Genomic DNA, 15,351 nt, shown 5'->3' with positions numbered 1-15,351 from the left:
AAGAATGGATAAGCACAGCAGAGTCAAGGGGACTAGGAGAAAACAGTGTAGTTTCAAATGAAGAAATATGTAATCTAGTAGATATCTGAGTTGCCTATTACATGAAACTGATTGATACAAAGCTTCTGAAAATAAGATAATTTTTATTCTCAGTAAAGAAAATGTGTGACATATAAATGAATATGATGCATACCTGATTGAATTGTATTTCTAGAGAATCATAATGCACTCGGCTTATGGTATCATAATGTAATGGTATATGACTAAACTTATATAAATTATAACCCTTAAATAGAATCTACATTTTAGGAATTATAAAACAGAGAATATATCAAATAAAATATTTTCCCTAATTCTTTTATCATCATCACCACCTAGTTAGTTTCCTTACAATACTGAACTGATGTCAGCTTCTTAACAAATACGTATGTGAGTTTAGGTTGGTTATTAAATTTTGTAAATTGGCTCGATCATAACCTATGTCATGAAACATCACAGACATCTGTCACTTTGTGTCAGCACTTTTTTGCAACTCAGAAAAGTCTTATGGACTGAGTCACAGTTGCACAATTCTGCACATTTTTTAGACCTCAGTTTTAACAGATTTTGAGATATGTAAACATATAAAACAAGGAATAAACAAGCAGCTGTGAAAATTTGTCATTGTTGATGGTTTGTACTTGTTATATAGATAAAAAATAGAAATTTTAATTCTTCAAATTAAGCTTTTTATGTGTTTGTAATAATAAATACTCTGTAGTCTCCCTATGTCATTCAGCAACTAGAATCCTGTGTATTGCAGGAGAAGCTTTTGGGGTTAAATTATGAAAATAAATAGATATTATGCATGTCTAACATTTCAAAGAACAAAAGTTTTCTATTTTCTTTTTCTGAGTTGATCTCAACCAAAAGAACTATTAAGTGATTGCTGATGTGGAGAAGGTTGAAAGCTGACCAATAATTTGGAGTCAAAAAGAACAAAATTATAAAAAGCATTGAATAAATAAAAAGCCTAATCTACTTGAAAATCCAATATTAGAATACTGCCACAGAGTGACCCCCTTATTAAAATACTCTTTGCCAGTTTTTAGTTTGTCTGTCACTCGCTGCCAGTGTGCTCACAGGATTTTTCATAGTTAACTTACATGAGGTTTTGCAATTATTTTCTGCAACATGGTCAAGCTATTTATTTTATTCATAAAATAAAGAAATGTAAGTAGAAATATATGTATACCTTATATTTCAGACTAGTTTAAATCTGGCATGATTGAACACTTACATTTATCTACAATATCTTGGGATACATACAGCACTAGGTTAATTTGGTAAATATCGAGATAACTCATTTTTGTTTCTTCAACTTCAAGATATTTATAAGACATTCATCATACCTATTTTATTTGAAAAGGAAACTGCTCTCATTAAGTAACGTGATCATTCTCCTCTATGACTCAGCATAGTATATAAATTAATTGTTTGGAACATCAACACTACTTGGTAAAATTGACACTTGCTAATTTTACATATATTTCTACATTTCATTCGCTTACTTCTTCCACCATGGTTTTCTTGGCCTTTAATTGTCTTTTATCCCATACTTCAAAGTTCAGGAACTGTCATAATCTACACATGCATGTTTCCTGATTAGACATACGTATGGACAAACTAAGTATACACGAGTGAACTTGAAAGCCAATAAAATTGAACTTAGACACGTCTTTCTGCTGTGACTACATATATCCTCTAACCACTGGTCTAGTCTCTGTACATCTCTGAAATCTAACCTCAACCATCATGAAAAGGCTGAAATCATTTGGGATTTTCATTTCTTATCAGGTTTCTCCGGACTAACGAATGCCTAGACAATAAAACTCCTATGCCATTTATATAATTTCTTTCTTTCCCACCTCCCTTTCAAGCTTGTTAGAAAAACACAAAAGCTGCCATTCATCCCCTTCTAAAATATATCCCCTGGGTAGGAATTTATTTTGCACTTAAGAATAAGTTTCAGGCTTTTTGCCTTTCTGCATTTTTGCGGTTGTGATGAAAAGTGATATTCTTTTGATAGTAATGTCCACTATCATTTGGAAGTATCAGTCTCCTAAATTATTAGTATAAATAAACACTTTGTTGTACAGTAGTATGACACTACACCCTTGAAGATAAATTCATACTTCTGTAATTAAATAAGCAGAAATAATTCACTTTATCAGCCTGATGGACTGTAATGGCATGAAGCACTTCAATCATATGGTATGTGCCTTGCCAATGTGTACTGTCCTGGCAAACTTCTGCTCATTGAGTCACTGAATAAATATTTATTAGACAATTTCTATATTCCAGGTGCTATACTAGATGCTAGAAGGAATAACCTAATCATGCCCATGCCACTCAAATTCACACTGCCTCTGTGTCTATCTGACTAGAACTTAGGGTAACAGGACCACTCAAGAGGTAAAGCCTCTTTATTATGTGATTTAAGTGCACTTTTGAAAAAAAGTAGGTAGTTTTGTCTTATACCCAATGAGGTGACCTATGGGATAATCCAATTCTACGGCATAGAGAGATTTTAGTATAGTCTATTTATCACCTTTTCCAAAATTCAGATTAGTAGAACCATAATTAATTACATAAGCACTCTCAGCAGATTTTGTCTCCAAATTCAATTTGACATGGTCATTTAAAATGATTAATCCTGATTGGCATAGGCTGGTGTATATATCAATCTGACAGACATATTGTACCTATCGAAATTAATTCTTTACCAAATGACCACTAAACACACACACAAATATGCAGTTACTACAAGAAGTATAAATAAATCTCAAGCTTTTAAAAAACTAGAAAAGCAGTGCAAGAAACCGCAAATGAAAATCTTCACAATAAAATGTTAATGGGTTTACAAAATGAATGCACCAAAGAATATGACAAGCTTTGTATAGGCGTAACTACAGGATTACTATGTTTGGTGGGGAGATATTTTTAAGAAGTGCAATTCCCAAAACTTAGTGTAGTGATCTACTTGTGCACAGATATGTCAAGCTTAGCTATTGAGGTTTGTATTCATGTAGACTGTAGGAAAAACATTTTAGCAATAAATATTTAGATAGAGCCACTTTGAGGAGCAGGCAGAAGAGCTGTGAAGGGTCGATGTTATTAATTTTCTTATATAAATAGGCCAAAATATGGAAAGTATTCACTGAATCTTCAAAATATTTATTTGTTTTGGAATCAGTATGGAATTTAAAGAGTCAAAGACTGGGGAACACTTTTGGTGAAAAATCAAGGGAAATATATATTCAGAGTACCTATAGTTAGTGCTCAACTCGGTCCTTACATAGCATTCTGAAAAACCACTTCATGACTCTCATAGGTCAGTTTCATGAATCTTCCTTAGGCTCGTAGAAATGTAAAATATATTCAAAAGAAAGAATAATTAGCAATTTGGGTAGTCACAAACTCCATATTTCAAACAAATGGAATTGGTTCTTATTCAGATAAACAGTAAACCTAATTATCAATCCAACTAAACTTAAACTTTGTTAGGTTAGGAGCTAATTTGCTATATTGAGCAATATTTGAATAACAGTATCGATGAATATTATAAATACATTATACATTTTTTAACTGTAATTAAACTTTTTTTAATGTAAGGAGGAAAAAAGTGACAGAAAGCGAGAGAGGCAATGAAAGAGAACACAGCAATGTCTGAATAAAAACAAACTGCTATCCCTTGTCTTCAATGATATATGTGGTTAAATTCCTCATGTATTCAGTGTACTGGAATATTAACTATCCTCGCTCCCCAATAGACCAAGATCATCTATAAAAAATGTTTTCATCACATAATTAATCACATATTCAGCTACAAATGGCAGACTCAACAAAAACACTAGACGGTTATTAATATATTTTCCTTTGTTTGTGTTTCACTACTTTTGGCACATAGGGATTTTCTATGCTTCTAAGACAATTTAGCTTTATATCAAAAATTCCACTTCAATGCATAAACAGTGGCATGCCAGAGATGCCTAAATTCACAGTAAGGTTTAGCGATATTTGTTACCAAAAGCTGTGCACATGCAAGTTAAGTGTTTTCTTTCATGCTTCTGTCTGTATTATTTCATTAGATAATGAGATAGGCTGCCCTTTCTGTCCATCATTAGAGCAGCTGGAGACAGCATTTGCTACCTGGCAAAACTTTCGAAGAAGGATCTTTCTTAACAGCAGGTAAACCCAAGGATCCAAGATCTGGTTCAGTGAAGCCAGGCGAACAGCTATTAAGAAGAAGTTGCATTCTTTCTGCTTCTCCGTGTGTGTCTTGCAGTGCTCAACTGATGTCTGATTGAAGATCATTTTCAACATCATTATCTAAGAAAAGGGGACAAATAATTGTTTCAAAGATTAGTAAGGTCATATGCATCTCCTCTACACTGTACTTTGCACACAGTCGGTTTTCAATAAATTGGTTGTTGAATTGAAATGATTAATTCAAGCAACATTTATACTCGGATAACACAGTCCTGAATTATACAAGACATTCCTAGGTATTTTCCCACATTTGTGGCTATTTAACATGATGTAGCTTTTTAAAACATGCATGTCTTCAGGCTCTTGGTTCTTGGAATTTAAGAAGCTTGAAAATAACACATCTCAAAATGAGCCAAAGTCATGTTTGTTGCAGAAAACACCACAAGTTCACCCAAATGAGAGCCAACACTTCAACAATAACAAAAACATCTTAATCTTAAATTTCCAGTAGTTCTAATTTAAAAAATTACTGCAGAAAAAGTAGAAGCAAGAAAGGAGGAAATATTATTATTATTATTATTATTATTATTATTATTATTATTGCCACTAGCATTTTCAGAATCCTTACTGTTTAGCAAACATGGTGCCAAGTTCTTCATATGCATTTAATAAACAGCATAAGACAGGTAGTATTACCACTTCCTTCTGGATGAGCCAGACTAATAAAATATAATGTACAGTATTTTACTTTTCTTTGCCCCCACCCAGTATACACTACAATGTAAACTCCATGATAGCAGGAATTTGGGACTATTTTTTCCCCAAGTGCCTAGATCAATATATAGCAGATAGCAGATGTACAATAAGTATTTGTGAGAGAACAAATTTTTATATTTGAAGGAATATATTATACAACATATAAATGACAGTATATGAGTTATATGTATTTGTGTGAGAACAAATTTTTATATTTGAAGAAATATACAACACACAAATGACAGTATGTTATATAATATGTATTTATATTTGAATTAAAAAGATGTTCTTATGCATATGAAAAATGTTCAAAATTATTAGTCATCAGAAAACATTCAAATTACAACAAAATGCAAAGCCATTTTACACTGTCTAGATCGATCAAAATGAAGAAATGTGACTATACTGTTCCTGAGGATGTGGAATAAGGTGAGGACTGTTTTACACACTACTAGCGGGTGTGTAAACTGGAACAACCTAGAAAACAAATTAGCACGCCAGGCGCGGTGGTCACACATGTAATCCCAGGACTTTGGGAGGCCGAGGCAGGTGCATCACCTGAGGTCGGGAGTTCGAGACCAGCCTGACCAACTCGGAGAAACCCTGTCTCTACTAAAAATACAAAATTAGCCGGGTGTCATGGCACATGTCTATAATCCCAGCTACTCGGGAGGCTGAGGCAGGAGAATCGCTTGAACCCGGGAGGTGGAGGTTGCAGTGAGCCAGGATCGTGCCATTGCACTCCAGCCTGGGCAACAAGAGCGAAACTCCATCTCAAAAAAAAAAAAAAAAAAAAAAAGAAAGAAAACAAATTGGCATTATTTCACCTGCTATTTCCCAGCTATGTAACTCCTAGGAATATACTGTCTAGAATTCCTGCACCAAGAGTAATGTATATGACTGTTTCATAACAGCATTGTTCATAATAGCAAAAAAACCAGGAACAACTCAAACATGGGTTCACAATCCCAAGCAAAGAAATGAGCGGACTTTGTAACTGGCTCCCATTCTAGACCTATACAGCTATTGAGTACTTGACATGTAGCCAAAGCACACTGAAATGTTAGAATATGTTGATTCCATAATGGAATAATAATATTTCTATATATTGTGTTAAATAAACATATATTATTCAAATTAATGTCACTTGTTTCTTTTGACTTTTTAAAAATGCAGCTACTAGAAAACTTTAAATTATATGTGGCTTGTGGTTTTTTTTTGCTCACAGTACATTTCTATTGAACCTAATCTCTCTCTCTCGAGGCTTACACTTATCTGTACGTTCCGCCCTCAGGTCACATAACTTAAATTGGATTCAACATCCCTGAGCATCCAAAACATCCCTAACCACTTAACCACAATTCCAGTGACGGCACTTTGTTACACTCACCCTGGCTCAACATTTCAGAGTCTGTGAACTCTTCTTTTCCTCATCCTCTGCAATGCCTTTTGCTCTTGCTTCACTCTCATCCTTGTCCAGATCTTCCTCTCATTTGAATTGTGGTAATAACAGACACCCAGATGGTACATGTACAGACTGAATGTGTGTGCCTCCCTTCAATTTATATGTGGAAGCCCCAACCCTTTATGTGATGGTATTAGGAGGTGAGGCCTTTGGGAAGTAATTAGGTTTAGATGAGGTCATGAGGGTGGAGCGCCTATAATGGGATTATTATCCTTATAAGAAGAGGGAGAAGAACCCACAGGTCTCTCCTTCAGCCATGTGGGGCACAGCAAGAAGACAGCAGTCTACAAGCCAGGAAAAGGGCCCTCACCAGAAACTGAATCTGGGGGCACCTTGATCTTAGAATCTTCAGCTTCCCGAATGGTGAGAAATAAATGTGTGCTGTTTAAGCCATCAGGTTTACAGCTTTGTTATGGCAGCCTAAGCAGACTAAGACAGTGTATACAGATATCTGCCCATCACAGGTGCAGCTTCCAATCCCAGCTGTGATCAAATCCTCTCCAACTAGAAAATCATCAATGTCTTCCCATTGTCCATCGAAAGAAATTTAACTCTGGTATTCAAAGCCCTCTACAATACTGTCCAAACTATTCTTTCCAGTTTTGTCTCCCACTAATTGCCTATACAGACTCCAAACTCTAGCTGTAGTCCATTGGTCTAGAAGATCCTTTTATTCTTTCCTCCCTCTTGGCCTTTATTCTTTCTGTTTTCTACCCCTGGAACACTTTTAATCCTCGTCATTTCTACTTCTGAGACTTCCATGTCTTTCAGAACTATCTCAGTCGTTCCTGATTATTCCAAACCACTGGCCTCTGAAGGCCTACAACTCTGTGTGTGTGTGTGTGTGTGTGTGTGTGTGTGTGTGTGTGTGATATAACCACATATTTGTAGTAGACAGACAGATAGACAATACTAGCAGGCATCCACATGTCCCTCAAAAACTTGGACGTATGGGGGAAGTAAAGGTGGGTCTCTAAGATTTAAAGTGGACATAACATCAACACATAGGAACCCGGCTCCAAGGTTACTGAACTTGACTGCAAGCAATTGAACAAAGTATTGACATATCTGAAATCGATTTGCTTTGGGAAAAAGGATACTTAACCATCAGGTTTGAGTATTTTCTACTCTTGTTGGCAAAATTGACTACTATTGTGAGATAAAAGATGTAATTGTCTATATTAGCTTGAAGTAAGTAAATACTTGATTCTTTTAATTCCCCGTCTTCTGTGTCTTTTTCCACTAAGCTGATAATGACTGGTCCCAGTGTTGATAAGTCAACAGGAAAAGAAAGCTGAGTCATAGAATTTCTGGTATTGCCAATTCTGCTCATGTATACTCAATTTTATTTCAAAAATACAAGTATATAACAAAAAAGCAGGTAGAGCAGGTTAAGCAGACAGACAAGAGAGAGAGGAAATAATACACCAAAATTCTTACAAGACTGTGTGACACTGGTCTCCAGCCATTTCCCTTTTGTCTTATTTAGTCACAGTTTTTATTCTTAAACAAATCCCTGGCAAAAGGGATGGGAATTTCCAGTTTTGGCTTATAAGGCAAACTTATGCTCTGGAGCTTGACTCATATTTTGTTTTTTGAGACAGTGTCTCATTCTGTCACCAAGGTTTGAGTGCAGTGGCACAATCATAGCTCACTGTAGTCCTGAACTCCTGGGCTCAAATGATCCTCCTGCCTCAGCCTCCCGAGATGCTGGGATTACAGGTATATGCCACCACACTCAACTAATATTTTTATTTTTTGTAGCGACGGGGTCTCACTATGTTAACTAGGCTGATCTCAAACTTCTGGCTTCAAGCAATCCTCTTGTGTAATTTCTTTCACAGGAATTTTTCCAAATGATTTATCCAATAAAAGCAAATAGTAGCTATACAATAAATAAATGGTCAGAGGAGCATTATATATACCAGCAAGAAATTGCAAATGCATACATCGCTAACATCAGGTGTAAAGTTTAATAAAACAGTAATTCACAAATAGTATATATAAGTATTAAGTGAAAAAAACAGAATATAAGATACTTTATATATAAAGTTTTGTTATTATATTATTTAAAATAGGCAGACTTGTGGAAGGCAATGGAATTATTGCTATTTAACAATAATTTACTTTTAAACAATATAATTTAATTTTAAAATTGTATGTACACAGGCCAGGTGCGGTGGCTCGTGCCTGTAATCCCAGCACTTTGGGAGGTTGAGGCAGATGGATCCCCTGAACCCAGGAGTTCTAGACCAGCCTGGGCAACATGGTGAAACCTTGTCTCTACTAAAAACAAAAAAATTAGCCGGGCATGATGGTGTGTGCCTGTAATCCTAGCTACTTGGGAGGCTGAGGCAGGAGAATCACTTGAACCTAGGAGGAGGATGTTGCAGTGAGCCAAGATAGCACCACTGCACTCCAGCCTGGATGTCAGAGCGAGACTTGGGCTCAAAAAAAAAAAAAAATTATATGTATATAAAAACATTTCAAATGATGTTAATGAAAGTCTTTTATTTAAAGAAAGCAGAAAGTTATTATTCCCTTCTTTGATAAATATGGACAATTATACACCGAATTTACTTAAAATAAATATATTTACATCAATATATTCTGATGCTGGCTGGCTTATCATCCTATGAGCCAAATACTACCTCCCATCATAGTAGGCAGAATAATGCCCCTCCCGCCACACACAAAGATATCCATTTCTCGGTCCCTGGAATCTGTGAATACATTACCACACAAGACAAAAAGTACTCTGCAGATGTGATTAAGGTAAAGGACCCAGACGTGAAGAGATAATCCTAGATTATCTGGGTGGACCCAATGTAAAAACAAGGGTCCTAAAAATCAGAGAACTTTTCCCAGCTGTGGCCAGAGGGAGACATGACTATAGAAGAATGGTCAGAGATACACAGCATCTCTGGCTTTGAAGACGGAGGAAGGGATCCAGGAGGTAAGGAATGAGGATGACCTCCTCTAAAAACTGAAAAAGGCAAGGAAACACTTTTCTCTCAGAGACTTAAAAAGTAATGCAGCCCTGTGGCACCTTAACTTTAGCCCAGTGAGATCTATCAGACTTCTAACCTACAGAACAGTTAGAGAAATGTGTGTTGCTCTTAAGCCACCATGATATGGTTTAGCTCTGGGTCCCCGCCCAAATCTCATGTCAAATTCTAATCCTCAGTGTTGGAGAAGGGGCCTGGTGGGAGGTGACTGGATCATGGAGGCAGACTTCCCCCTTGCTGTCCTTATAATATTGAGTGACTTCTCATGAGATACGCTTGTTTAAAAATGTGTAGCACTTTCCTCTCTGTTCTCTCTCCTGCTCCGCCATGTGAAGATGTGTCTGCTTCCCCTTCACCTTCCACCGTGATCACAAGTTTCTTGAGGCCTCCCCAGCCATGCTTCCTGTACAGCCAGCAGAACCATGTGCTTTTGAGACAGTCTTGCTCTGTTCCCGAGGCTGGAATGCAGTGGTGCAATCTTGGCTCACTGCAAACTTCACTTCCCAGGTTCAAGCCGTTCTTGTGCCTCAGACTCCCAAGTAGCTGAGATCACAGTCATGTGACACCAGGCCTGGCTAATTTATGTATTTTTAGTAGAGATGGGGTTTCACCGTATTGGCCAGGCTGGTCTCCAACTCCTGGGCTCAGGGAATCCACCCGTCTCGACCTTCCAAAGTGCTGGGATTACAGGCGTGAGTCACCACCGCCTGGCCTCAGGTAGTTCTTTACAGTAAGTCTCAGGTGGACTAATACAGCCACCAAGCTTACAATAATTTGCTACAGCAGCAGTAGAAAACAAATATGCCCACACACTGAGCTCTCAACCAATGTTAAGAGGAATGGAAGGAATGAGCTTGAAAACGATTTTCTCATTCTCATAGATAAAATAGCCTAGGAAGCTTCTTTAAATTTTTTACTTTCCTAGGAAACTTAAAAATAAATGAATAAAGTAAAAGTAAACTTCATTCTAACTCCTGTCCAAATTATCTCAATTTCTAAATTTACAACATGCAAAACCGAATGCCTGTTATTCTAGTGGCATCAATGTGTTTGACTAAAAGGTATAAAATTAATATTTTCAACTCAGTTGGCTTTATGAAAAAAAACTTATTAATCCCTTTCCCCTCTTTTTAAAAACTATTAGAAAAGTTTTGCTTATCTTTTTTCGGTCCTTTACCCCACCCAATAGTTAAATATATTTGACCACTTACCATCCTCCAGAAAGTGTTCTGGGCCTGGTCTAGAATTATCTAAAAACTCAAATTATGTTTTTATTTTCTCTATAAAATAAAGAATTGGATTTCTCTAACTTTTTATGATCAGGAAAATTCACAAAATTACTTATTAAAATGATACGTCAGTCATTTTACACAGTCCTCCTTGATTATTTGAAAATTAATTTTTGTGAGGCTAATAATTTAAAATTATTGTTATGAGGCAAATATAGGTTTCGTATGCCTTACATTGTTTAGTACACTGTAATTTCCTATTGAGAATGCAATGATTATGAAGTTATAAAATCAAGCTCTATAAGCAGTAGCTGGCACATGAGGAGAGACATTAGCTTTCCCCAGAAATCATGAGATGTGCAATATAGAGATAATTGGAATTAGAAGCAGTGAGCATGCTACTGTCATTTCCAAATGGCAGCAGAGATGAAAGTGGGGCTCCAAATTCTTCATCCAATTTTGAACATAAATTCAAATTAGCATCCATCTGTTGAGTCTTTATATTTAAGCAGTGATTATAATTTTTGTGTATGTGTTTGCAAATATTTTTCAGACTGTTTAGACTTTGAGAGAAAACCTTAGGCATGAATATGTAGATTTCTGGTAGAATTAATTATTCCTATTAGTCCAATTCTATGTCATGCAAGGGAGAGGGGCCAAAGAAAAAGCAGGATGCTCAGCTAACAGAGAGGCTGTTTACTGGTTTTAGCAAACACACATATACCCTGCACTATTTCTTCTTTCAAACAGCCTCATATAACAAATGATCTGGTCAAGGGAGTGGTGAGACCAATTCTAGCTGAACAGAGCTGCAGCTCTTCTGTCCGCCCCTTCCCTAGGTTCCACGTGACTCTCCCAGGCCCTCTAGCAGAGCTCTCCCTTGGTTATCAGCAGTAATAGAGAGCTCTTTATGCACTTGAGATAACCAGGAACACAACTACATCAGTGACCTCTAAATTTGCCATCCCTGCCTACTGTCAAGTACAATCACCTTGTTCCATCCTAAAGGAAAAAAATGATTTACCCTTTCCCCAGTGATAACATTCTTTTAAGTGTTCAAAGCATTAACCAGGGAGGCTGTCTTTAATATTCTATCCTTGGATTTTATTCTGTTGCAGCAGGATTTATAATCACACACTTAAAAATCTTTAGTACTTCACTTATTAGTTTAAAAGTGCCTTGGGTTGTAGGCCGCACATATCTAGTAAAGATGATAAATGAGGAAACCCAGAAAAATTAATTTCTGGGGGAGGAAATAAATTGGTTAGCTGCCCTTAGGCTCAATTCTGGGGTGTTTCTGCATTTCCAGTTTATTCCTAATGCAAGTGTTTAAGAGAAGTTTCCTCACAAGCCACTTTTTATCTGTGATGTTTTGTTTTCCATAATTCTCTGTTGTTAGGCTATGGGAGAATAACCTGCTCTACTGGAAATTCCCCCCTATAATTTGATAAGTGTATTTCATCATAATACACTAAAACCAGTCTGGGCCCTTTAAAGTAGTTAATTACATAATTTGAAGGATTTGCATGGGAAGAAGCTTCACTGTGGAATAAGAAACAATTGTTGTCTCTCCAATCTAGTTACAACTGTTCTCCAGTTGTCAAATCATCTCTGGATCCTAGACTACTGTTTCAAAAGCTTTCCCTGCCTTATTTAAACTGAAAACATTACAAATAAACAGCTCATAAACATTAAAAAAATTACTAGAATTTGTGCCATTTCATCTTTACTACGTAATTTTATAAGATTTTTTAAAACAACAATGGATTAAGAATCAAGTAAATTATATTGCTGGTTTTGCCATCATTTACATCTTTAGAAAAGTCATTTATCTCTGAACTTTATTAAATTTACTACTAAGCAGTGGGGCTGGACTGGATGGCCTCTGCATACACTTCTACAGTTTTTTTCTGATGACTTTTGGGGCAAAGCTGGAAAATGAAAGGATTTCATTTGGCAAATAATTAAAACCTACAGGAAATAGGTGTGAAACAAAAGTCAAAATTCCTCTTCAGAAAAAAACTCCAAGGGGCAAATGGAGGAAAGAGAAAAATTACAAAGTTAGAAGACAGTGTATGAGAACAAGGGACTAGATTCATAAAGCTTTGGTGTATGTCAGCAGTGTGTGTGTGTGTGTGTGTGTGTAGTGGGGTGGGGGTATTTTTATTAAAAGAAATAGCAGATTCTGGTAAACATACTGACCAAGAGTTAAAGAACTTCCATAAGTCTGACTCAATTCTGCTTCTAGTTTGGGGACTAGTTACCTAATTTTGGTTCTTAACTTCTTCCTTCTCTAAAACATGATTCACACACACTTACTGTGTATTGTCTCCATCTAGTAGAGCAGTTGCAAAAATTAAAATGTGATAAGAATAATGAATACCTTCAATTTATATAGCATACCTCTTCCCATGCCTCAGGCACTCAGACTATTGCAGATACTTCCAAAACAAAATGCCGCGACATTCACAAACAGAACAAAAAATGCTTAGGGGAATACTACAAAGAAATAAATGCATTGTGTCTATATTCCTTGAATTTCTAGCTAATAAAGTAGTTTTAGAAAACTCACCTCAAATTTGCACTTTAAAAATGTTTAGTAATGCAGAATCATTATTCAGTTACTGGATATGGAAAATCAAAATTATAAAGAAGCCAGCAGCCCGCTACCACACTATTTGCTACATAAAATATTTCCCTTTCAAGTAGTATAAATTGTAAATTCTGTATGACTTGGCTCAGAATAGCTCAAGACATATGTCTAGATAAATGTTTATCTTTCTATTAGAACAGTCACAGAATGTCAATATCTAAGTAAGTATTCAAATTCTGGCTGAAAGGGGGAAGGCAAAATCTATTCTATAGGATTCATTTCTTGGATTATAGATGATGGATTAGCTGGGTGACACACAAGTTAGAAGAGTTCTCTTTACTATATTTCAAACACCTATATCTCAGGTGTCAAAAGAAAGTCTAGATAATATGTCATTGTCAAGGCTTAAAGTACATTAATCCTTAAAAATGCTTAGATTTCAGAGTTTTTTCCTCCCAAAATATAGTTTCATTTAAACCCCAAATGTTCCATTTTATTTTCATCCATTCAGAGAATCAGAGTATTAGTGACAATTAAAAACAACTAAACACCTAAAGGAAAAAAATCAGAGATGTGAATTAATTGTGTGTGCAGAGATAGTCACCTCCATATAAAAATAGAAAATTAGAAAAACCTAGATGACTGACAATAGATCTCTGTTTAAACTATGTACCATCCTTCATATGCATAATTTATATCTATTCTAATGCTGACATTTAAAATCATGCTGTTGAATATTAGTAACATGAATAATATTTAGTAACATGAAGAAATGTTCAGAATGTGAAAAGTGAAAATAAATGTTGCACAGTATAATCCAAACTTTAAAAAATAACTGTGCTTATTTATAGTAAAATATGCCAGAAGTAGTTTTCTCTGGGTGAGAATTATGGCAATATCTATTTTCTTCTCTGTATTTTTTTCCCAAATTCTTTACAATACACATGCTATTTTTTACACTTTAAAAAGCATTAAATTTAGAGTAGCCGGTGACTTAGCTATAAACAATCATCTATCCATGTATTGGTAAAGTGTTAGTGTTGCAATCCTAGAACTGTAAGGTGGTCATTTTAGGATGAATTCTTAAGAGGCCAATGTGTGCATAATTTAACAAGAGGTAAGCAGTCTGACACTCTATAATTGATCAAAACATTTAGCTTGATCAACAAATTAATTATGGCTTACTAAATTTAGTGATAAATTATTGGCCTCAGTGATGGACCTCATGGACAATACAGCCATGACATACAAAAGAATCCCTTCCTGTGCCACAGTCGGTACACAATGCAGGGTGATAAATATGGTTCTAATCTGATATGATAAATTCTTATTAAACTTTGCGGTATGCCAAAATGACACTACCTGTTAAACCTATTAAGACTTCATCTCACAGAAGAATCCAAAATAGATGCATCTTATATTCAGGATAGACACCGGGTGAATATGAGCAGATTGGGGTGTCCTTAAATGTATGCTCCCCAATCCTAATTCATTCTCTAGTCAGTGCTCTCTCTCTCTCTCTCTTACACACACACACAAACACACATATACACAGGCACACACACACACATACACACACAAATGAACAGAATCTGTTTAATGAACAGAATCTGTTTAGGTGGCTTCCCACCTTCTTGCCACCAACTTCAGCATCTGCAGCCATCCACTCTTTCCTTCCTCTTATTTGACTGGAAGAGGCGTCCTGTCTGTCTAAGGCATACCCTCTGTCTAGCCCCTGGATCTTATCCATCCTGAATTTCAGAGACCATATACTCTCAAGTGTTCCCTTCCTCTTTTAGAGTTAACTTCTCCCACTTTTGGCATTTTCTCATTCACATTTTAACATGTCCAAATTTTTGCCACCTTGAGAAAATAAAACCTGCTGTGGAATTCTCACCTACCTACATATAGACTGCTCCAGAAGTTAGAGCCAAATTTCCCAAAAGAGGTGTCTACCCTCCTTATCTTTAAACTTATTCCAAAACCTGCTACAGCCTGACCTCTGTGTTCACAAATCCTCAGACAGGGCTGTTCCCAAGGCCATCAATA

At 36.0% G+C, this 15,351-nt stretch overlaps 1 protein-coding gene across 6 annotated transcripts in view; it reads right to left on the bottom strand.

Moving 5' to 3' along the window:
• The window catches only part of PTGER3 (prostaglandin E receptor 3), a 200,671-nt gene that overhangs the window by 161,878 nt on the left and 23,442 nt on the right, over nucleotides 1-15,351 (bottom strand). For all 6 annotated transcript variants that reach the window (XM_054482806.1, XM_054482807.1, XM_054482780.1 and 3 more), the window contains exon 2: nucleotides 4,192-4,371. In XM_054482806.1, the coding sequence (XP_054338781.1) occupies nucleotides 4,192-4,371 (180 nt within the window). The remainder of the gene's footprint in view (nucleotides 1-4,191; nucleotides 4,372-15,351) is intronic.

Source organism: Pongo pygmaeus, chromosome 1 (genome assembly GCF_028885625.2).
Source record: "Pongo pygmaeus isolate AG05252 chromosome 1, NHGRI_mPonPyg2-v2.0_pri, whole genome shotgun sequence".
Classification (NCBI taxonomy): domain Eukaryota; kingdom Metazoa; phylum Chordata; class Mammalia; order Primates; family Hominidae; genus Pongo; species Pongo pygmaeus.
The sequence above is the reverse complement of the archived record's forward strand: the minus strand, read 5'-3'. Positions and strand labels throughout refer to the sequence as shown.